The sequence below is a fragment of the Talaromyces marneffei genome, chromosome 2, assembly GCF_009556855.1.
Source record: "Talaromyces marneffei chromosome 2, complete sequence".
NCBI classification, from domain to species: Eukaryota; Fungi; Ascomycota; class Eurotiomycetes; order Eurotiales; family Trichocomaceae; genus Talaromyces; species Talaromyces marneffei.
The window spans coordinates 3,902,316-3,926,686 of NC_072349.1; the positions used below are offsets into that span (position 1 = coordinate 3,902,316).

General features: G+C 44.9%; 6 protein-coding genes across 6 annotated transcripts; 5 read left to right on the forward strand and 1 right to left on the reverse strand.

The window, feature by feature from the left end:
- Positions 1 to 5,172, forward strand: EYB26_003754 (uncharacterized protein; the record flags this gene model as incomplete). The annotated part of the gene is made up of 1 exon (XM_054263048.1): positions 1 to 5,172. One exon carries the CDS (start codon positions 1 to 3, stop codon positions 5,170 to 5,172), a length of 5,172 nt encoding a protein of 1,723 aa, XP_054119023.1.
- A 673-nt stretch (positions 5,173 to 5,845) lies between these two features.
- Positions 5,846 to 6,799, forward strand: EYB26_003755 (uncharacterized protein; the record flags this gene model as incomplete). The annotated part of the gene is made up of 2 exons (XM_054263049.1): positions 5,846 to 6,130; positions 6,290 to 6,799. The coding sequence occupies 2 exons, from the start codon at positions 5,846 to 5,848 to the stop codon at positions 6,797 to 6,799; spliced, it is 795 nt and encodes a 264-aa protein (XP_054119024.1).
- Positions 6,800 to 10,691: 3,892 nt separating this feature from the next.
- Positions 10,692 to 11,702, reverse strand: EYB26_003756 (uncharacterized protein; the record flags this gene model as incomplete). Its single annotated transcript, XM_054263050.1, has 6 exons — positions 10,692 to 10,763; positions 10,822 to 10,867; positions 11,019 to 11,458; positions 11,530 to 11,573; positions 11,633 to 11,642; positions 11,700 to 11,702. The coding sequence occupies 6 exons, from the start codon at positions 11,700 to 11,702 to the stop codon at positions 10,692 to 10,694; spliced, it is 615 nt and encodes a 204-aa protein (XP_054119025.1).
- Positions 11,703 to 14,876: 3,174 nt separating this feature from the next.
- EYB26_003757 (uncharacterized protein) lies at positions 14,877 to 15,314 on the forward strand (the record flags this gene model as incomplete). The annotated part of the gene is made up of 1 exon (XM_054263051.1): positions 14,877 to 15,314. The coding sequence occupies one exon, from the start codon at positions 14,877 to 14,879 to the stop codon at positions 15,312 to 15,314; it is 438 nt and encodes a 145-aa protein (XP_054119026.1).
- Positions 15,315 to 15,637: 323 nt separating this feature from the next.
- Positions 15,638 to 16,570, forward strand: EYB26_003758 (uncharacterized protein; the record flags this gene model as incomplete). Its single annotated transcript, XM_054263052.1, has 1 exon — positions 15,638 to 16,570. One exon carries the CDS (start codon positions 15,638 to 15,640, stop codon positions 16,568 to 16,570), a length of 933 nt encoding a protein of 310 aa, XP_054119027.1.
- A 2,016-nt stretch (positions 16,571 to 18,586) lies between these two features.
- EYB26_003759 (uncharacterized protein) lies at positions 18,587 to 23,930 on the forward strand (the record flags this gene model as incomplete). The annotated part of the gene is made up of 4 exons (XM_054263053.1): positions 18,587 to 19,057; positions 19,106 to 19,640; positions 20,008 to 22,461; positions 22,507 to 23,930. The coding sequence occupies 4 exons, from the start codon at positions 18,587 to 18,589 to the stop codon at positions 23,928 to 23,930; spliced, it is 4,884 nt and encodes a 1,627-aa protein (XP_054119028.1).
- Positions 23,931 to 24,371: the final 441 nt, after the last annotated feature.

Here is a 24,371-nt window from a genome sequence, read left to right on the forward strand (position 1 = left end):
ATGGTGTCACCACCGGATTACTCGGACGCCTTCAATCCGGTTGACAAGGACACAAAAACCCTTGAAAAGTGCATCGCTGCCCGAATCGAGGGCTATAACGATTTGTATGACGACGAATTATGGCTTCTATTCCAACAAGAATTCGTATTATGGACGGAGCAGCACCTACGACAAGCACCAATGCCGTCCCTCTTCAAGCTACGAAAAACGCTCCGGAGCAACGGCGTATACGTGGCAAAGGACCAAAGACACCCGGCAATCCCTCTTGCCGAAGCACGCGCTGAGGCTGAAAGACACCAATGGACGGAGAGTGAGCTCATACAGCTTATACAGCAACGAGAGCAGCCCAATTCACCGGACCTCCATATTACGTACGGCGAGACAATTGAAAGGCTACGAAATCCTACAAACCGAGCACCGCAGCAAAGTGCCCACTTTGAACAACCAGAAACGCCTTCACCACCTACAGCCACGCTACTGGGACCAATGACAAGACAAAGATCGCAGCTTCTACAGCCTCAAGAGGCAACACTGAAGGCACCTCTCACACAGCGATTTTACAACCCGACAACCCCCGGCATGACAACGACGTACGAGCCAACTGTACCCCCAACGACCCCGGGACGACAGGATGTCGAAGTATCGTATACGGAACAGAACGGACTATCGTATAACGCGAATATCAGCCACCTACGAAAAGCGTATAACGAAGAGATCAAATACGGAGGAAGCGAGGACACGTTCGATATGTGTTACCGTATCTTTATAGAGCTTTGTGGAAGCACCGGTGTACACACTGCTGAAGCAATGAGACGAGCTCTTTGGATTATGCTGAAAGGAGACGCACTACAGTTCTATTTCGATAATATAGAAAAATGGACTCAGCTACGAATCGACCCTATAATAGCTGTCAAGAACAACTACGAGAACGAAGAGCACCTACGGCACGTACAAGAGCAATGGGATACAACAACGTTACCATATATTGTAAGCAAGAACCCGGAGAAATCGATCTCTGAATGCCTCGAGCTCATGCTACAAGACCTACGTCGGCTCTACAACAAGCTTCGCCCACAGGTTCGAAATGACATTACGTATCACGCAAAGTTGATATCAGCTACTCGCCTCGTCCCTGCGTGCCATGCCGCTACGGGAAAACCTTCACTGACTATTGCTGGTCTTATAGAGGACCTACGGTCAAGTGTTAGCCAGTACGAAGACACGAAGCAAGCCGCGGCACAGCACCCTACTGAATCGTACTATACAGACCGTCGCTATCACCGCCGACAATCACGATCACCGTACCGAGGCCGTTCACCATATCAGAACCAGCAGCAATACGGTGACCGCAGACGCCGCAGCTCCTCATGGAACCGCTCACCAAAAACGTGCAACGTTTGCAAGAAGGTCGGATGCTGGTCAACTAATCATACCCCGGAAGAGCGAGAGAAAGCCCTACAGCCGTACATGGACCGCGTGAAAGCGTACCTCACCGCTAAAGAAGGACAACCCCCGGCAGCTACGAATCAGGACAGCCCGGACGACGACGAAGAGTTCAAAACGTTTCTCGCAGGCGTGGACGCACCTAGCAGATACGAAACACAGGATTATGAGAGCAAAGGACCGTCATATGCTGTTAATTACTTTACGATTGCTAATCCAGAGCACGAAGAATACTCTAAATCGCTCACTAATGATCTTGCCAACCGTTCCGCAGCTCATTTTCTTCAATCAAAGCTACGATCCAGAGCCAACTCGGAGCCGCCCAAAGATGGCACCAATACAACATCTAGAGACATTACCGCAACGATAGACACACCGTACGACACTCTCCCAGTGCTACCCCAATATTCTTTCCTTACCGAGCCCCGTTACTCGACAAACACGTTTATAGGAGTCCTAATTGACACCGGCGCTGCAGAACACTCTACGGCTGGATACCCCCAATATCTTGCTTACCGGAGAACCGCTAGGAACGTCACACTCGATACCTCTACAGCAGGACAGGCAGCTATACGATTCGGACCAGGTGAATCAATCAAGTCTATTGGCTCGATCGACGTACCGACCCCCGTTGGTGACGTACGATTCCACATCATTGAAGTAATGACACCGTTCCTACTCTCGATCAAGGACATGGATCGACTAGGCATCTATTTTGACAATACGAAGAACGTTCTCGTTGGACCGAAGCCCGGTATGACAACGCCAATCTCACGACGCTTCGGTCATCCATTCCTTATATGGGATCACTCGCTCAAATCGTACTTAACCGAATCTTTTGACACCGATACGTGCTTCCTCACGGAAACCGAGCTACGCCGCCTACATCGCCGATTCGGCCACCCGTCAGTCGAGAAGCTTCGAAAACTGCTCGTACGCGCTGGCCACGATGTCGATACCGAAGCACTAAAGCACATAGGGAAGTTCTGCCACCATTGCCAAATCTACGGCCAATCCCCCGGTCGTTTTAGATTCACGGTACGGGACGACGTCAGCTTCAACCATTCAATTATTGTCGATATTATGTATATTAACGGAAAACCGGTGCTCCATGTCGTTGACGAAGCTACGCGCTTTAACGCCGCACGTTGGCTCGAAAATATTTCAGCGAAAGCGACATGGACCGCACTACGGATTATGTGGATCGATATGTACCTTGGCCCCCCTGATTTCATTGTTACTGACGCCGGCAAGAACTTCACCAGCAAAGAATTCTCGCGAGACGCTTCGTCAATGGATATAATTGTTACTACCGTACCTGTTGAAGCCCATTGGTCTATTGGCGCTGTTGAACGATACCATGCCGTACTTCGCCGTTCGTACGAAATCATGAAAGAAGAACTACCCGATATCTCCGCCGAAGCAGCCTTACAAATGGCTGTAAAAGCTGTCAATGACACTGCAGGCCCAGATGGCCTTGTGCCGACCCTTCTCGTCTTTGGCGCCTACCCACGAATGACTGAATATGACCCCCCTGCACCTACGATTACTCAACGCGCCGCTGCGGTTAAGAAAGCAATGACCGAGATTCGTAGGTTACGTGCTCAACGCCAGGTCACCGACGCTGTCAACACCAGAAACGGACCATCGTCAACAGCCGTACACCGTCTTCCTCTCAATTCGGACATACTCGTATGGAGAGAAGGGAACACCGGATATGCAGGAAAATGGACCGGACCGTACAAATTACTAGTAATGAGCAACGAAACGTGCATAATCGAGCTTCCAAATGGACCGACCCCATTCCGGTCAACAGCTGTCAAACCGTACTACACTGAGATCGACAAAACGAAAGACGAAGCCAGCCCCGATAAGACCACTACTGAGGACCGCACCCCGGATGAAGAAAACGAACCTATACCGCATGAAACAATTCCTCCACCACCTGCGGTCGTGATCCCACAATACGAACCCGAAGCAAGCAGCTTACAGCGCCCCCAGCGAGATCGCCGCTTACCTACACGGTACAGAGAAGATTACATGCAGCATACGTTCCTAGGCGAATTCACGAAGGAGCATGAAGACGAATCACGTCACCAATTCGCAGCTACCGTACTAGCCCGATTCGAAGGTTCACAGCAGAAAGAGATCAACGGTTTGCTAGAACGGGGTGTATTCGAATACGCTCAAGAAAAAGATATACCACCGGGCACGCGTATATTTACTGCAAGATTCGTTAACGAAGTGAAAAATAACGGCACCGACAAAGCCTTTGAGAAATCGCGGCTCGTCGTACAAGCCTACAACGATGAAGGCAAGGAGTACGTACTAACGCAGTCACCGACAATACAACGAGCCAGTCAACGTATCATTCTCTGCTTCGCTACGATCATGAAAAACGTACGTTGTTACATTCGCGACGTCACACAGGCCTATATTCAGTCAACAACGAAGCTCAATCGTGACTTCTATATACGGATCACACCAGAATTAGCACAATATTTTCCCGGAGGTACGTTTCTCAAAGTTGTGAGACCTCTTTACGGCATACCCGAAGCAGGCAATCACTGGTTTCGTACCTATCACAACCACCATACGGAAAACCTCAATATGGACGTGTCCACCTACGACCCATGCCTCTTACACTGCTCTGATTCGAAGCAAGGATTCGGTATTATCGGCATGCAAACCGACGATACACTAATCGTTGCGAATGACACCTTCGCAGCACGTGAAGAAGAAGAGATCCGACGTGCGAAGATCCTCTGCAAGCCCCGTGAACAGCTAACAACCGATAATCCACTTAAATTCAATGGTGCGGTTGTTACAGAGACTGCCCAGGGCATTACCCTCACCCAGAAACGCACCTGCAGCCATATTCGGCCCGTACAAGATCAAGCCGCGGATACTACGAACTCACGTGGCAAAGTACGAAAAGATGCCACACCGCAAGAGCAGTACATTGCTCAGCGAGCTCTCGGTGCGTATATAGCTTCAATGTCACAACCCGAAGCTTCATTTGATCTATCGTACGCAGCGCAAGCTACGGATCCACAAAAAGACGATATCAAAGCCTTGAATAAACGGCTACAATGGCAAATTGACAACCCCGAACGAGGACTACGATTCGTTGAACTAGATGTACAGACCCTACGGCTTATCGCATTCGTCGATGCTTCATTTGCAAATAATAAGGATTATTCTTCACAACTCGGCTACGTTATCGTACTAGCAGATGAAGCAAATAACGCGAATATCCTTCATTGGTCATCTACGAAGTGCAAGCGAATCACACGTAGCGTACTTGGCTCAGAAACGTACGCACTAGCTAATGGATTCGATGCTGCAGCTGCAATCAAGTCAACCCTTACGCAGCTACTCCATCTCACTGAACCACTTCCGCTAATTGTTTGCACCGATTCGAAGAGCTTATATGAATGCCTCGTCAAGCTCGGCACCACACACGAGAAACGCCTTATGATCGATCTCATGTGCCTCCGCCAATCGTACGAACGACAAGAGATCACGGAGGTCAGATGGATTGACGGCAACAGCAATCCTGCTGACGCCATGACAAAGAGCAAGCCGTGCCACGCTCTACAAGAGCTTATTGATACGAACAAGCTACGTATCAACGTTGACGGATGGGTGGAGAGATCAGTTACGACGCGCAGCCCCGAACCCAAGACTGTAAGATTTGCTACACCGTTGGAATCACCGAAGCAGTAGCCGTACGGCCAGATGCCCCGATTCGCACCATTCCTTTACCACTTTCTTGTTTTTCTTTGACGTCTCTACTCATTCACTATATGCCTGTTTCTGAACCAGATTGTATGTCGTTCGCTACGTCTTTTCTTCTAGAAGGTTGCCAGTGTCGGAATATTGATCTCATGATTCGGCGCTTCTACACCCCCGGCGCAGAACCGACATGTACGTACGGAGCGGGATTACTATATCCCTAGCGCCCCCGGAGCAACCTCGTATATAGCTCACTAGGCACCCCCATGCCCCTACGGTTTCGGGGAGTCAGTCGTTTATAATTGAATATTTATGCTTATAAGCAGGCTCACCACGTAGGGCTGTTGGACCGCCCTTGCTCCCTAATCTATGCTTCGTGATACGGATTATAGCTAAACCAACAGTTACGTTTAAGACTTCCAGACACCAGTTCGACTATTGTTACTTTGTTTACTCAAGTTACTTTATCTTCTGCGACTCAAGGAACCTTTGTGTGGTTCAACCAAGCCTAGCGTACCTCGACACAACACTGTTTAACTAAGGTGGATCCAGGTCTGTGACAAAAGAGCTATCGTCTTGACTCCGGGATACGCTAGGAATCAAGTACTATTGTGACAAAAGTTACCCAGTTAGGAAAGTATTACCCAAAGCGGAAACTACTAACATGGCAGGCGACACACTAACACCAACAGCTAGCACTGTGGGAGCGAACACCGCCACAGCTAGACTGCAAGCAAGAATTCAGGAGCTAGAAGCACAACTCGCTGCAAAACAGCCAAAGACACCAAAGCCTCAGATATTTGACGGAAAACGATCTGAACTCAAGAACTTCCTGACCCAGATGGACATGCACATTGCGATCAATGGAGCATCGCTAAGCACGGAAGAATCCAAGGTGATCTTTGTGGCGACCTGTCTGACAAGAGAAGCTTTTCAGTGGATTGAACCAGTACTCCGGGAATACTATAATTCTAAAAAGAAAGATTAGAGCACTAATACCAAGGAAATACTTGAATCATATAAAACATTCAAGGAAAAGTTCAAGTTAGCATTCGGAAACGCGGACGAAACCCGAAATGCTGAAAGACAACTATGACAACTATGATAGACTGGGTCTGCTCAGCAGCTAGCGGTACGATTCAAACAGATTGCAATGGTACTAGACTACGACGATGAAGTACTCATTGGCATGTTTGAAAACATGTTGAAAGAAGAAGTTCAAATGGAACTTATCAAGATGGATCGACCTGACGACATAGACGAATTCATAGAACAAGCAGTCAAGATCGACAACAAATTCTATGAAATGAAACAGAAAAGACGAGAAATGCAAGGATGGCGGAAGCATGGGACTATGCCTACACCACGAAACCATCATCGAACAAACCAGAATCAACGCAAATACGATCCTTATGAACCAATGCCAATGGAGTTGGACGCCACGGCTGAGCAAAAGAAGTTTAGCAAGAAGCTAGGAGACAAAAGCAATGTTGAATGTTACAACTGCTATAAAAAAGGGCACTATGCAAGAGAATGCAAAAGTCCAAAACAAGAAAGACAGCTAAAGGCTACTAGATTTAACGAAGAAGACCAGGAGAACTATGCTGAATGGGATTAAGGAGATTACGGCATCAACGACTACCATGATAACGAGTGTTATAGTTTCAGTGGGACTGAAAGCGAAGTGAACCTACATATGGAGATGATGCACGCACACGAATTATATGGTTATGAAAACCAAGGGGTTACCAGTCAACTGGAAACTGAGAAGAAAAACGACGAAAACCTTGAGAGCGAATATCAGGATGCTTAAGAAAGGCTTATAGAAGAATACCCTATGGAAGACGAATGGGAAGAAATCGAATAGACAGTAGGATTTAAATATAAACCAAACTACATAGAACTTTATGACAACTCCAAGCATCCAGGGCATGGATTGATTGCATAGACTTTCTGTACTGAAGACTAGTATAATGCGTATCTGGAAGCAAAGCAAGGAAGCGGATACTTTCCAAGACAACGGAAAGGAAGGAAGCCAACAAATTGCGAATGGCTACGAATTAAGGAACAAGGGATTCCTAAAAAACCTGACCTACAACAAAGTATAGATGCCGCGGTACTCAAAGCGAAGCAGTAGACAGAGGCTGGGAGTACACAAAGCACCTAAATAACTGAGAAATCAACAAGGACCAGCTTAGACATCTTTAAAGAATTAGTAACGAAACACAACCAGATTAACGAAAATGAAGTATGGGAAGAAACAGTACGATAGACATTAAAGGAGATAAACGAACGACTCCAAAAGCAAGACGAAGAAAAAGAACTTAAAGATACGGAAAGAGGAGAACACTTCAAGATTATAGTAGACATACTAGGGAATAAAGTCAATGTCATGATCGACTCGGGAGCAACGGGAAACTATATAGACCCAAGATGCCAGGAACGACTTCAAATTCTGGGAAGAAAGAAACCACGACCAATTCCTTTAACAGGACTTAATAGAGAAGTTTTGAACAAAGATGGAATCACTAAAGAAACAGGATAGTTAACTATGATTATTGACAAACATACTGAAATGATTAACTTTGATATCACTGAACTCGGACGAGACGACGTGATATTAGGAGCTCCTTAGTTGAGAAAACACAATCTAGAGATCCACTGGAATAAGGGACAAGTTCACCTGACGAGATGTAACTGCCTAGAAGAGACCCTAACTATTAAAGCTTCCATGACGAAGGAAGACCTGGAGGTCAATGTTAAGGAAATAATAGACGCTCCCTTATAAGATAGCAAAAAGAGTACAACCATCACCGAAGTCGCGGAAGAGGAACGACAACTTAAAAGCAGCACGGAGGTTGTGTTATCTAAAGAATACAAACAGTTCAAAGATTTATTTGACGGAACATACAAAGCCTTACCAGACCACAGCGAGTAGGATTATACTATTCCACTCAAGGAAGGAAAAGAGCCAGTACTCTAAAAAATTTACCTAGTATCAGGAAATGAAGAGGAAGCTCTAAAAAAGTACATCGACGAGAATTTGAAAAAGGGATATATACAGCTATCAACGTCGCCGGCAGGATACCCAGTACTATTCGTCAAGAAAAAGGGAACAACAGATTTGAGAATGTGTGTTGACTTTCGGCAACTCAACAACATCACAATAAGGGACAGTTACCCCTTACTACTAATTACGGAAATACAAGACAAAGTTCGAGACAAAAAATGGTTTACCAAACTCGATATTACTGACGCGTATAATCGTATTAGGATTAAGGAAGGAGAAGAATGGAAGACGGCATTCAAAACCAAGTTCAGACATTTTGAGTATTTGGTCATGCCATTCAGGCTCACCAACGCACTAGCAGTATTTCAATGATACATCAACGACGTAATGTCACTATACTTACATGATTTTACTATTGCTTACTTGGATGACATTCTAATATTCTCTAACAATTTGGAAGAATATATACAACACGTCAAGATAGTATTACGGAAACTGAGAATTGCAAAGCTACAAGTCAAACTGAGGAAATGTGAATTTTATATGCAAGAAACAGATTTCTTAGGACACAGAATTACACGAGCAGGAATATAAACAGAAAAGGAAAAAGTACAGGTAATTAGGGATTAGTCTATACTGAAGAATATTAAATAATTATAAGAATTCATTGGACTGATCAACTACTATCGACGATACGTTGAAGGATACGTAAAGATCATAGAACCACTATTCAGACTACTGAAGAAAGACAAACCCTATAAATAGGGGGACGAATAGGAAGAAGCATTCAAAGAAGTCAAATACTGAATAATTATAGTATTTATATTAGCACAGTATGACCTAGAACTGCTAATAATATTAGAAACAGACGCATCAGACTTCGCAATCAGGGCAACAATGACACAACCAGGACCAGATGGGAAACCTAGACTAGTTGCATACTATTCGAAGAAACTGATCGACGCAGAATTGAACTACGAGATTCATGACAAGGAATTATTGGCAATTATTAGGGCACTACAACATTGGAGAGTGTATTTGGAAGGGGCCAAATACCTAGTACGAATTATTACGGATCACAAGAACCTTACTTACTTCACGACAACTAAAATATTAATGAGAAGACAAGCAAGATGGTCCGAAATATTTAGAAACTATTACTTCATAATCGAATATTACAAAGAAAAGAGAATGAAAGGGCGGATGCTTTGAGCAGACGACCAGACCATGAAGAAGGAATCAAAACACCAGAACCGGCATTACTACGCACCAACAGGAAAGGAGACTTGGAGTATAATCCCTAAATCACCACTCTCGCAGCAACGGCGGAAGTTATGATAGACTCAGAACTACAAGACAAGCTAGTTGAGGAAACGCTCAAGGACGAATGGGTCCAGGAAGCGCTAGAAAATAAGGACAACTGAGTCAATGAGACGGAAACGGGATTAGTGTTTTGGCATGGTCTAATCTATGTACCAAAAACACTGAGGAATAAGATCATTCAGCTTCATCATGACACTTTAACTAGTGGTCACCCAGGACAGGCTAACACGTTAGAACGAGTTTCAAGGAACTACTACTGGCCACAAATAATAAAGAATATTAAGAAATACATCGAAGAATGCGACATGTGTCAAAAGAACAAGATCAAAAGGCACAAACTATATAGATTACTACAGGAAATCGAAGCACCAGAATATCCATAGCAATGGATTACAATGGACTATATTGTCAAACTACCAGAATCAAACAACTACAACGCAATTCTAGTAGTTGTGGACCAACTAATAAAATACGCACATTTCATACTAACAGTGGAAGAAATGAACGCAGAAGGATTGCCACAGATACTAATAGAGGAAGTTTTCAAACATTATGGCATACCTGAGATTATAGTATCAGACAGGGGAGCTACTTTCTTATTAAAACTATGGAAATCAATGATGAACCTGATGGGAGGACAACAACGATTGTCAACAGCCTATCATCCACAAACAAACGGACAAACTGAACGAACAAACCAAACACTGGAACAATACCTACGACACTATGTGAATCATGACTAGGATAACTGGGCAATACTACTACCTATAGCCCAGATAGCGTACAACACATCGAAACATTCCACCACAGAAATAACCCCATATTTTGCGAATTATGGACGAGAAATGAGACTACCAGGACAACCAAGGTTTAAACAACCAGTTAACCTGACGGCAGAGCAGAAAGTTCAAGATATAAATGCTCTCTACTTCTTTCTGAAGACAGAAATCATTAACCAAAACAAACTTACAACGGGTTACTACAATAAAAAACATCTGAAGGGACCAGATTTCCAGAAAGGGGGGAAGGTCTATCTTTCAACCAAAAACATTCAAACCACACGACCAACGAGAAAACTCGACCACCTACGAATCGGACCATTCGAAATTGAAGAAAAAATTAGTGAAGTCAATTATAGACTCAAACTACCGACAACTATGAGAATACACCCAGTTTTTCATGTCTCATTATTGGAACCAGCACCACGGAACGCTAAGACGCAGAAAGAAATCACAATCGAAGAAGAAACCTATGAAGTCGATAAGATATTAGCGGAGAAACAATCACCAGACAAGAAAATGTATTACCTCATAAAATGGAAAGGATACAGTTCCAAAGAAAGCACCTGGGAACCTATTGAGAACCTCGCGGGAGCGCCGGAAGTTCTAGAGAGGTATCGCCGACGACACCCATCAAATCGGCAGGAAGTTGTTCAGGATTGGCGAGCCACGCGTCAAGGGAACTGGAGGTCGCAGTAAGAACATGGGATTCTAGTTATTCTTACATAATCTCAGCATCAATAACGGCCACCTCAGCATCGGTCGGAGGATTCTTGGAATCTAGAATCTCCAACACTTTTTGATTATGAGACCGCATGCTCATACCACGTTCCTTAAGGAAATCCTTTTGTTTTCGCAAACGACGAACTTTGGCAAACAATTCTTGTTGAGCCATAAAAACCTTCTCTAATTCGGTTTCTGCTTCTTCGAGTTCGGATTTGACTTTATCCTCGGCGTTTTTCAAATCATTCCACTCTTTTTTACTGTGAAACCGACGTTCACATGGCCGACCACGACGGGTACAGGCGGCACACTTTGCTTTATCCTCGCTTATCATATAAATATAATCGTTTCGACGGCAGTGCTCGCAAGGAAAATCGGCGATGAAACCGTTCGAGATAATAAGGGAAGAATTAACAATGCGATTCTTGGTCTGATCTCTTTTCTGGCGCACAGGATCAGTTTTTAAAATCACTTTTGAACGAGGCATGGCGACAACATGGCAGGAACACTTACCAACAAAGAAAGCAGGGTCACGCTGGGAACGAGGGCGCGTCTTTCTATTTAAACCTTTGAGGACAAAGGCTCTCAGAGAGGGGAGGTGATGTTATAAACCAACCTGCATGAAGCTAATTTATACTATGACCAGGAAGGAAAGGTCACTTTGGATTTGCGAGCGTATGAACCATACGATGACAAGATCGGTGGAAGGATATCAGGCTGAGACACCTTGATACGGGACACGCACTAAGTCACGTGGAGATAAGAATAGGATACCACTGATAAGAAAGATAAATGGTAGACACAATAAGCTATGCTCATTGGGTATTGTTTGATCTACCATCTACCATCTACCACAAGTGGTAGACGATATACGATATACAGAACATGGAGGACTGGATATATAAGGACGTTCTTTACCATCATGTATTTAGTTCTTCATAGCTCTTTAATCTAAGTCACTTGATATTAGACTTTGACAGTGAGAGTCAGCAAGGCATTCTAACTCGTACGGGCACCCGGCTGTATGGGGGATCTCTTCTATCTTAGTTACGTTTAAGACTTCCAGACACCAGTTCGACTATTGTTACTTTGTTTACTCAAGTTACTTTATCTTCTGCGACTCAAGGAACCTTTGTGTGGTTCAACCAAGCCTAGCGTACCTCGACACAACACTGTTTAACTAAGGTGGATCCAGGTCCGTGACACAGGTGATAACTCTTATGATCTTATGATTCTTATCCAGATAATATATGCTAATAAATTCTATTTCCTGACTGACTTATACTTTATCTATTCTCTAATTTGTCGTGTCTTAGACAGTCAGAAAATTATTGGCGTGTGTTATCTGGATAAGATTGTTCCAAAGTCCTACTTAGTATTATTTCTTTTTCTAATGCCTCGGTATAGGTTACCTATTTATAGTGGTTATTCTTAACCGGTAGTATAAGCTATCTTAAATCTTGTGTTGAGAACTTTTGATACTAGGCTATTAAGCCTATTATATCAATATAGTTACTAGTGTTTATAAATAATAATATTAATTGATTATACAGTAGTAGGAGTAATATAAAATGGGCTAATGTCCTATAAGGTTCTTAATCTTTCTAGAGTGTAGTTGATGTTATTATCTATCTATGAGCACAAACAAAATGTATAGTTTATTTAGTATCCTTACCACTATTAGTGGTCTTTCTTCCTTGGCTGCTGCTAATGGCACCGTCGGTGTTTATAATAACTGCCTGTTCAATGTGTTTGTCTGGACTGATAACCATATGGGGAGCCAAAATCTAATCCTGACGCCAGGAACCCACTATATTGAACATATACGTCGGTCTATTGATGGTGTAGACTTGAAGATTACTATCACACCAGATGGTCTTTTAAACTGTGCACCTCAAACTCACTTTCACTATAACTGGCACGGTGACGAAATCTATTACGTAATCTATAATTCCTATGGGGATCCCTTGGATGGACACTCCGTCGTGCTCGCCCCTGTGCAACCCAAAGGCCCTCATTGCAAACATATTACCTGGTTTAATGGATTTCCACGACGTAGCCGCACATACCTTTATAAATGTGGAGATAACTCAGATCTTGCCCTACAGCTTTGTGGGGTGGATCCTCATCCTCTAAGCGATGATCTCGATTTGCAGACGAAACAATAATTTCTATATGGGGACGAAGCGTGTTGCATACTGTAAGGCCTAAAAATGAATGGCAATGCGGATCCTAGTAGATATATGGGGGTCAGATTTTGTTTGTTAAGTAACCCTGACCCTAATATAAAGTTATACATCACCTCGGTTAGTGCTTAGTCAACTAGTGTGCGTAACGTAGTTATTTCATGGGTAAGTGGCACACCTTGTAATCGTATACAAAATAGCCATTTATAATATATCAGCAATCCTATAACAAAGCTGGATTTTTGCTTAATGTTCTAGATAGCTGTTTAAATAGACCAGTTATTATTATTAATCAGGTTTAAAGTCTATATAGAGCACTACAGGCTATGACAGACTCGGTTGTAGCCTTAGCTAGGTCCCAGGGCCCTTAGGGCCTCGGGGTCTCAGCCCCTAACAGTCTCGGGCATTATATAAATCTAGGCGCTCATCTCGCCCCTATACGGCGTATTCGCCAAGGGCCTTCGGGCATTCTTATAGGCTACATGCCTATAAGGAGCCCTTATAGTCTCAAGCATAATGTTATGAGCTGACCTCATATGAAATAGGTTCGGGCAGTCAAGCCCTCACCGAGAACGTGCGACACGTGAAGATATTCCCGAGTACCGGACAGGCGCTGAGCATGACACCTAAGGATAACACCCTTGGGAAATGCATCCGGGATACTATTCCCAGGGCCATACCAACGTTACCGAGCAAGCCCCGAACATACGGGAATGGCACACGAAGTTCCCTCACAAGCACCGAGACGGTGCTGAACGTATAGAGGAATTGACCGAACCAGCGAGCTCCTTATCCCTATATGAACTGCATATACGAGCTGAGAATCTTGTTGTTTTCTTTCCTTCTTTTCTTCATGTTATGTTTTCTATTTTAATATGCCCTTACAGTGCGCATTAGGCGGGACTAGCCCGTAACATTAGAAAACATAACATCGACAAAGACTTATGAAAAGAAAGAAAGAGAAAAGACAACGCAACAATGAATCCTGACCAACCCGAACCCTCCCAAGGGGAAGGACCGACTCCCGAAGAAATGCTCCATCAAGTCCTCCACCAAATGACTGCAATGCGAACTGATATGGCTGATATGCGAGGCCGTATCAATCACCTTGAACAAACACCAGCTCCCTCTGCCCAGAACCCTGAACCTCCTGTTGTCCCCAATGTACCGCCCCAAGCACCAAACCCACCGGTACTACAGCCCCGGCACGCGACCAACCATCCGGAAAAGTACGACGACGAAGACCGTTCCAAGTTCATGCCTTTTATCCTCGAATTGGAATCCAAGCTCATCGTTGACGGACCCGCGATAGGAGACGCCTACGCCCAGTTAGTATATGCCTATGGAAGATTCACTGGAAAGGCTCGTACAAAAGTATACCCTTGGATGCGTATCCACGGGAGTGCTCAAGTGATGGGAACTGTCACCTTCGTCACGCTAACCGAATTCTTTCGCCATATACGGATCCTGTTTGAAGACCAGCAACTAGTCGAGCGTGCGAACTCCGAACTTAGCCGACTCCGACAGGGCGCCACGCCTTTCCAGGAGTTCATTACTGAGTTTGAACGTCTCTTACTGCTAGCCGGAGGATAAGCCTGGCCTGATGATATACGAATCTCCCGCCTCAAGCCAGCCCTTAACCAGGAAATCCGGAAAGCCTGCATCGGTAAATCCATGCCCATTTTATATGAAGCCTATTGTGAAGAGCTCCACAGAGTCGCGAATGACCTCGAACAGTACCAGCGAATCGAGAACCTACGGCGTAACCGACGAGTGAACCGACCTCACTACCCCCATACAAACGACCAACCAGCTGCCGCCACGGCCCCTCCTCTATACCCCAATGCCATGGATATATCGAACGCCAACCCTGCGAGACCTCCCCTAACGTGTTATAACTGCCAACAACTGGGTCATATCGCGCGACTTTGCAATAACGCCTACGTTCCCCGATACGCCGCCGGGCCTCAAACCCGTAGACCGGTTGCCCCTAGCAACCGTCGGACACCCGTCACGAACAACGTCAACCCCATAACGCTACCGGCTCCGGCCAATATACCGACGAGCGCCACTATGCCCCGGGATGAGGAGTTGGATTTGGAAAACGAATAGCTCCTGGCGATAGTCGCCCCCAGGAGCGAGGTTGGATGAAGAAAATGGAAACAAAGATGAGAAATTCCAAGGCCTTCGAAATCGATATACAACTGGATGGCCATGTGTACGCTAGAACGTTAGCCAATAGTGGATGCCTTACATATGGAATAATAAAGGAATCTTTTGCCTCCAAAAATGGCCTCACCCGATGCGCAATAAACCCCATTCCCATGAGGGGATACGATGGAATAAGAGATCAGACTATTAGTGAGATAGTCGTGGCCTCCATGGATATTGGAGGACACCGGATTAAAAGAATGTGCTTTTATATGGTACCAAGAATGAAATACGACGTGATATTAGGGATCGAATGGATGAGAAGCTTGAATGTGATACTCGACCCTGCAAATGAGAGAATGACACTGCCCGATGGCACTGAGATTACTAATGCGAATATACAAGCTGCAGCTAACCAGCACACTAACACCTACGAGATATCGGCCAACGGATTAATGACCCTACGAAGAAGACAACAACGAAACCCTGATAATAGAATTAAGATTTTTGCAGCAAGTATAGCTGATATTGATAAAGCGCTTGCACCAAAGAAGAGAACCGAGCCCCGAGAAGCCTTACCTGATTATTTACGAGATTATATTAATGTTTTTGACCCTGTCGAAGCTGATAAGCTTCCCCGGCACCGCCCTGGCGCCGACTATACAATTGAACTGATAGAAAAAGATAAGGATGGAAAGAAACCTGAAGCCCCGTGGGGACCACTATATAATATGTCGAGAGAAGAACTTCTTGTCTTACGGAAAACACTGCACGAACTACTATCAAAAGGATTTATAAGAGTTAGCAAGTCACCAGCCGCAGCCCCAGTACTATTTGTTAAGAAACCTGGAGGTGGCTTACGCTTCTGTGTCGACTATCGAGCCTTGAACGCTATTACTAAAAAGGACCGTTATCCTTTACTACTAATACATGAGACTCTACAGCGAATATCAAAAGCAAAGTGGTTTACGAAGTTTGACGTGCCTGCAGCCTTTCACAAAATCCGCATCACCGAAGGGGATGAGTGGTTAACTGCCTTTAGAACTCGATTTGGCCTTTTCGAATGGCTCGTGACCCCCTTCGGCCTAGCTAATGCGCCAAGCACGTTCCAACGATACATTAACTGGACCTTACACGACTTCCTAGACGACTTTGTATCAGCATACATCGATGATATCCTCATCTTCACGGACGGAACCTTAAAAGAACATCGCTAACACGTCCGAAAGGTACTACAACGGCTCCGTGAAGCTGGCCTCCAGGTCGACATCGACAAATCCGAATTCGAAGTAAAAAGCACCAAATACCTTGGATTTATAATAGAAGCAGAGAAAGGAATACGCATGGACCCCGCTAAGGTGAAAGCAATACAGGAATGGCAGGCCCCTACTAATATAAGAGAAGTCTGACAGTTCCTAGGGTTCGCCAACTTTTACCGACAGTTCATCCGAAACTACTCTGAGATAGTCCGACCGTTGACTAACCTCACACACCGTGGTACTCTCTTTACATGGAATGACCAATCTGACAAAGCCTTTAAAGATCTAAAAAGCCTTTTTATCACTGAGCCTGTTCTAGTCGCCTTTGACCCTACGCGGAAAACAATAGTGGAGACTGATTCTTCAGGATACGCTAATGGAGGAACGCTTTCCTAATATGACAACGAAGGACGGCTCCGAACCTGCGCCTACTACTCACGGAAGCTGAACCCAGTGGAATGTAACTATGAGATCCATGATAAAGAGCTACTTGCTATTATTGACTGCATGAAGCAATGGGAAGCTGAACTAATGTCCCTGGACGGCTCCTTCACGGTGGTGACTGACCATAAGAACCTACGCTACTTCAATACAATCTGAAGGCTAAGTGAACGACAGATGCGCTGGCAAATACTCCTTTCCCGATTCCAATATGAACTTGTTTATCGCCCAGGCGCACAAGCCTTCCGACCTGACGCCCTCTCCCGAAGACCACAGGATATGCCACAGGACTATAATGATGACCGTCTTACTTATCGAGACCGGATCCTTATACCACTAAATATACAAGCCTGCCCTGTTGAGGTTCTGAGAGAAGCTATCCCAAAGCTAGATACCCTCTAGCAATAAGCAGAGGCACAGGATAAGATATATGACCGCATACGCCGTGCTGTATCTAATAAGCTACGAACATTCCCTAGAGAACTAGGCCTTAAAGTTACTATATCCGATTGTAAGACCGACGAACAAGGACGGCTTTACCATCGAGGCCGACGATGGGTCCCTGAATATGAGCCGCTACGAACTAAGATCATACAGCAAAGCCACGACTTACTACTCTCAGGACACCCAGGACACAACGGGACAAGCGCCATAGTAGGACGAGCATTCTTCTGGCCTCATATGCACCAGGATATCCGACGGTTCACGAGTAACTGCGACAAATGTGGCGCGAACACCATCTGGAGAGAACGGCGACAAGGATTATTAAAGCCACTACCAATCCCTGAAAGGAAATGGCGTCAAATAAGCACTGACTTTATCGACAAGCTCCCTGAATGTGGTGGATATACGAACCTTATGGTTATCGTGGATCGGCTCTGTAAAGGTGTTATCTTAATCCCCTTAAAAAACCTCTCCGCTGAAACGGTAGCCCGGAAATTCATCAAGTACTTCATATCGCGCCATGGGTTCCCAAACAGCATCATCTCTACTGGGTTAATTGTCGAACGGATCCCGTCACAAGTATATGAAAGGAAGAAGTGTATTGGTGGGGTCATTTATGAGCTATCAAGAGGGTAAATATTTGGGCTGAAACCTAGGTGCCCAAATATCCTAAGGCTAGCTGGCCTTCAAGATGAAGAGGCCGATCTTTCTTGTTGGATATCCGGATTATCTGACACAAATTGAGGATCCTGTCAGATAATCCGGATATCTAACAAGAAAGATCGGCCTCTTCATCTTGAAGGCCAGCTAGCCACCTTAGGATATTTGGGCACCTAGGTTTCAGCCCAAATATTTACCCCTCTTGATAGCTCATAAATGACCCCGCCAATATGTCTATATAAAAGCCCGATATGGGACCTGATATACTCAGAGAGCGAGAACAACAAAAAAGACAGATACAATCTTGCTAGTCACTTCTTCCTTTCATATACTTGTAAAATACATTCAGGGTTAGCCGGGAGTAAACCCGCCAATCCGACAATTAAGAGTCTGAGTGCCTCTTCCTATACGAGATCAACGCATTCGAATATGTCATCCAACGTTGCCTTGAACGTGAAGCTTCATTCCCCTGATGACTGGGACCATTGGGAGAACGAGCTTCTCAATCAGGCAAGAGCCAAGGATGTTATCAGAATCTTGCAAGGAACTGAGGAACCCCTCAAGAAGCCTACAAATCTTCTAAATGATGACTTCTTGACGGCTCCGGTAGCCCCAACAAACCTAACCGGTGTGAATCGTATTGGTGCTGCAGCCTCAGCTGGAAGACGGCACCGTAACAATACGGCAATCCAAGGCGAGGATACTCAGCCTACTCCAACTCCAGATTCGCAGGAGACCGTCCAAGTAGAAACCATGAACAGGAGTACTCATGCTGACGGAGAGTTGGACAGAGCTATAAAAATGTTCAATGTTCGCCTCAATCTATACAAGCAACGTTACTTTGAATGGAGCGAACAGAAGAAGGCAATCGAACAAATCTTCATCTGGATGAAGCAGACCGTGAGCCCAAGTTATCATAAAACTTGTATAGCGGTCACTGCCAACTAGAAGGAAGCTTATATCAATCTTAAGGAACAAGTCAATCAAGGAAGATATATCTCTCAGAGGCGTATCAAGGACGAATATGATCAACACTTAAGATCTCTGAAACCCTCCACTAGAGATCTTGAAGCGTGGATCATCAAATGGGAGGAATTACTCCTTGAAGCTGAAGGAAAGTCTATGGTGATTGCAGATGATGTCCTAGACTGGTCAACGCGATTCCTTGATGCTATTCGCCCACTAGATGACGCATGGACTACAGCATATGAGATCACTATTGAAGAGAAGATCGAGGACGGCACTCTTACTAGAAGAGAACTAGCGAATGCCTTCCGACGCAATCTTCGTAAAATCCGGAATCGACGACCGTCTCGTGTATATAGAGGATCGTTTGCGGTTCAGGAAGAAAGGATGGATGATGACTCCGATGAGGAGAGCTACCATTATGGTCGACAACCAAGCCGTTCACTGGAACGTAAGCGAGGACGCACTCGCTCACGATCTCGCTCCATTGGACCTCCTCGCAAGAAGAAGAACCAAGGTCCGGAGCAGTATCAGACAACCAGACTAGTATATGAAGCATGCGAAGGGTGGCATCTTCTTCGATTCTGTTATTATCTATTTTGAAAATCTTGCTCCGGAAGAGTTTATCCCAAGATGGGGCCCTCGGATGAGAGCAAAGAAATTCGCAGAAGATCACCCTGACCTGGTTAAAAAGATAAAGAAGATGCACCTTGAAGAAGGTGCTTCAAACGCACAAGTACGATCTCGCTCTCGAAGCAAGTCTCGGGAACGACAAGAGTCAGCCTCACAAAAGACTCAAGATGACAAGACCATTGAAGGGAGTCGAGAATGACTCTCTAGATTGGTAGTTGGCAGGTGTAAAGCAGCATACTTTGTTCGCATAGAAAAGGACCTTGCTGCACTATCAATTAATGAGTATCCACTAAAGCACTCAGCTTTGCTGGATTCAGGATCCTCAATTCACGTTTTCAATGAATTTGAAAGATTCATCAACTTTAGAAAGGCACAGGTTGGAGATTTCCTGTGGGCAGGAAGTAACCAAGTGCCTATTCTTGGATATGGAGAAGTTGATATCCAAGTCCACGGCTTAGGCGGAATGCTTCGAATTTTGAGACTTTACAATGTTGCATATTGTAAGGACTTCGTGGCAAATCTAGTCTCCTTCTATCAACTCAGAAAACAAGGAATCTGGTGGGATACTCGAAGAGGATATAACTGTCTCCGTGGAAAAACTGATCAAGTTCTTGCTTATCTAAAAGAGAAGGAAGGTCAGTTCGTACTTGAATATATCGAACATGACCACCCTCTTGTAAAAACCGGCTTTGTAATACGACGCCACAGATTTAATTCCTGGACATCCAGAAAGGAAAGGAAAGCTGATGCTAATCGCTGGCATGCTCGTCTTGGCCATCCGGGACCAGAAGTCTTGAAGCATCTCGCCGGAGCTGCTAAGGGTGTCAGACTGACCAGAATATCTAAGGGACCAACTACTGTTGAATATGAATTGTGTGGAACATCAAAGGCACAGAGAATAATTAGACGAGAAGAACGAACTCCTCCATATGCTCCTGGTGAACACCTTGCTATTGACTTTCATGACTTTGCAGAAAGCACAATACATAGAGAGAAAACACTAATGCTAATAACTGATCGATTCAGTGGTTTTATGTGGGACTATTATATGACGTCGCACCGAGGAGATGAGATTTTAGAAACTCTAAAATGGTTTCTTGATTACCTAGAGAAGGCCTATATGATTAGCCCGGTTAAGATTGAAATGGATAACGAGATTGCAAAACGACCGGAGGTGAAGCATTATCTAGAACATAAGAAGCGCATTATCCTCCAACCTTCACCTGCTCATACCCAAGCATTGAATAGAGGTGCTGAGCGCTCTGGAGCTATTATCAAGACAAAAGGAAGAAGTATGAGAAAAGGTGCAAGGTTACCCTTTGATCTGTGGCCAGAAATTGTACGAGCTGCAGTCTATCTTTATAATCAGACTCCTCGCTATGCTTCAAACTGGAAGACGCCATACGATCGATTCACCACTCACGCTGCCTGGAAAAATAGAATTGTCATTGAAAACCAGAAGCCTCAACTTGCTCACCTTAAGGTATATGGTTGCAAGGCATACGCACTCACAACAGAATATATGAAAAAGGAGAATCGTCTCCAACGTTTCAACCCAAGAGCCTGGATAGGATATCTTGTCGGATACGACTCAACAAACGTGTATAGGATTTGGAACCCGACAACCGGAAGGATTATAAGAACACGGGACGTGATTTTCAATGAGGATGAGGTCTTTAGCGGAAACATTGAACATCTCAAAGATGACCTCCTTCATGTGTCAACCCAGGAAATAACACGATTACTAACCAAACTAGACCTCGGAACAGATGCAGACTTTGATGATGAATATGCTGACTTAATAGACCACATGATGGATGTGGTATTTGATGGAGACACGGTGAATATTGAGCCCGACAGGTTAACAAGGTCGGCAACTGGTTCAGGATCTCAGGAATCAAGTCAGCTTGATTCTCGTGATCTGAGCGGCCCAACTTTGACGACAGGAGAAGGATTATTAGATGGGATAGATAAATATACTTATCCTACACCTCCGGAGACGCCTCCGAGCGCTCTGTTGGCGGCTAGTATAACTATCGTCTCAAATAATGATTTTGACCTTCACCAGAGCTCTGCACTCGCAGCTGGAATGTCAACTGACGGGGAATGTACCGGTGGTACTCTCGTTCAGGAAGCAACTGCTAGGGAACGCATCGGTGGTGCTCCTAGTGGTGTAGGCACGGACAGAACCGGTGGTTCGCGTGCTGATTTTGAGGAACGCACCGGTGGTGCTCTCGATCTGCGTGACTCCATCGGATCGCCTCATTTGATCGCTTCATTAGATGAGACGATCCATGGCAAGCAATTCCCTGGGGATGGGTTCGGTGAATCACTCAGGAAGAATAGGGAATGTCTCGGTGAGACTCCTATTAGAACCAACGCCGCTTCCTTGACTACGCAACAAGGAGAGCTCAATCCTTGGAGGTTTGCTTTCCTAGCAGGCACACGACATCGTCAGTATAAGGTGAATACAATTAAATTTGACCATGCAAGTCTCCAACAACGTTTAAGGTCAGGACGTCGACTTCAGTCACTTCTAGTCCGCGACCTGCCGCCTGCTCCCAAGAGTCATCGTGAAGTGGAAACTCACCCTCTAGGATGGTTATTTGAAGAGGCCGAGAAAGCTCACCTCAAAAGTCATGATCTATATAGATCTTGGACAACAGTGCCTATCGGAAAGGCAAAAGGAAAGCAGATTCTCGATTGTATGTAGATATATGTTTATAAGCAAGACAAGAAAGGTCGTCTAGTCAAGTGCAAGGCACGACTTGTGGTAAGAGGTGATCAAGAGAAAAGAGATGATATGAGAGATACCTATGCTGCTACTCTTGCTGCGAGATCCTTTAGGACGTTTATGGCAATAGCTGCGCGCTTCGACCTAGAACTTAAGCAATATGATGCTGTTAATGCCTTCGTGAACGCCAAATTGGACGAAGAAATTTTTATGAGAATGGCTCCTGGATATCGTGAATCTGGAAAGATTTATCAACTGAACAAAGCCCTCTACGGACTGCGTAGATCACCACTTTTATGGCAAAAGGAACTCACCAGCACCCTCATAAAATTGGGTTTCAAGGCCGTGCCTCATGAACCGTGTTGCATGTTAAAGTCTGGCGTCATGCTGTTCTTTTATGTGGATGATATTGTTGTCGCGTACAAGAAGAGCCGCCAACTGGAAGCTAACTTGATTCTGAATCAACTTCGCGCCAAATACAATATATCTGGAGGAGAGGACCTAGAGTGGTTCCTAGGCATGAGGATCATACGAGACCGAAGCAATAAGATGATCTGGCTCAGTCAAGCCACCTATATCGACAAAATCGCTAAGTTAGCTGACACTCAACAAGCTGATGATACACCAATGTCCCGAGAAGAATTGCTTCCATACGAAGGAACGGCCACTTATAAGAAGCAACATCAATATCAACGCAAAGTTGGCTCAATCATGTACGCGGCAGTAAGCACTCGACCTGACGTGGCTTTTGCCGTCTCACGGCTGGCCCGGTTCTTGTCAAATCCAGGACCCGAGCACCATAAAGCTGCCGACAAGGTTTTATGTTATCTTAAACGCCATCATGCGTACGCTTTAAGGCTTGGAGGAGGTGATGATTTCTCAGTATCAACAGATGCCTCATTTGCAGATAATACACTTGACCGTAAGAGCTCACAGGCATATGTCATGACACTTTTTGGAGGAACGATAGGATGGCAAGCCAATAAACAGGATACGGTAACAACGTCAACTACTGAAGCCGAATTGTTAGCTCTAGCTCAGGGGGTGAAGGAGGGCAAGTACGTTCTTCGACTCCTCTTAGAGTTAGATATTCGATTTCAAACACCTACCCTTCACGTTTACTGCGATAATCAACAAACGTTAGGACTGTTAGAGAAAGACGCTCCACGACTGCGTACAAAGCTTCGACACGTTGATATTCACAATCACTGGGTACGACAAGAGGTGCAGAACGGAGATGTCCAAGTGCACTACATGCCTACCAAAGACATGATTGCCAATGGTCTTACCAAGGCTCTCAACCGACAAGAGCACCATATCTTTCTTAAGCAAATAAGAGTTGATGACATTGGTGAACGTCTCGCTCCCCAGCAGAAGGATATGGAGAACCCGGATATCGAGGAACTGCTTTCTCTCAACGACATGCCCGATAATATATGAAGCCATTCCCAGCTTTGCAAGCAGAGCTTTCTGCAGCTGAGGGGGTGTGTCAGATAATCCGGATATCCAACAAGAAAGATCGGCCTCTTCATCTTGAAGGCCAGCTAGCCACCTTAGGATATTTGGGCACCTAGGTTTCAGCCCAAATATTTACCCCTCTTGATAGCTCATAAATGACCCCACCAATATGTCTATATAAAAGCCCGATATGGGACCTGATATACTCAGAGAGCGAGAACAACAAAAAAGACAGATACAATCTTGCTAGTCACTTCTTCCTTTCATATACTTGTAAAATACATTCAGGGTTAGCCGGGAGTAAACCCGCCAATCCGACAGAAGCCTGCTAATATGACCGAGGCTAATCTCAAAACGGTCAGGACTTTCAGCCAATAAGAGGCTGTAAAATGTATATTAGCATCTTGGCAAATACCCACGATA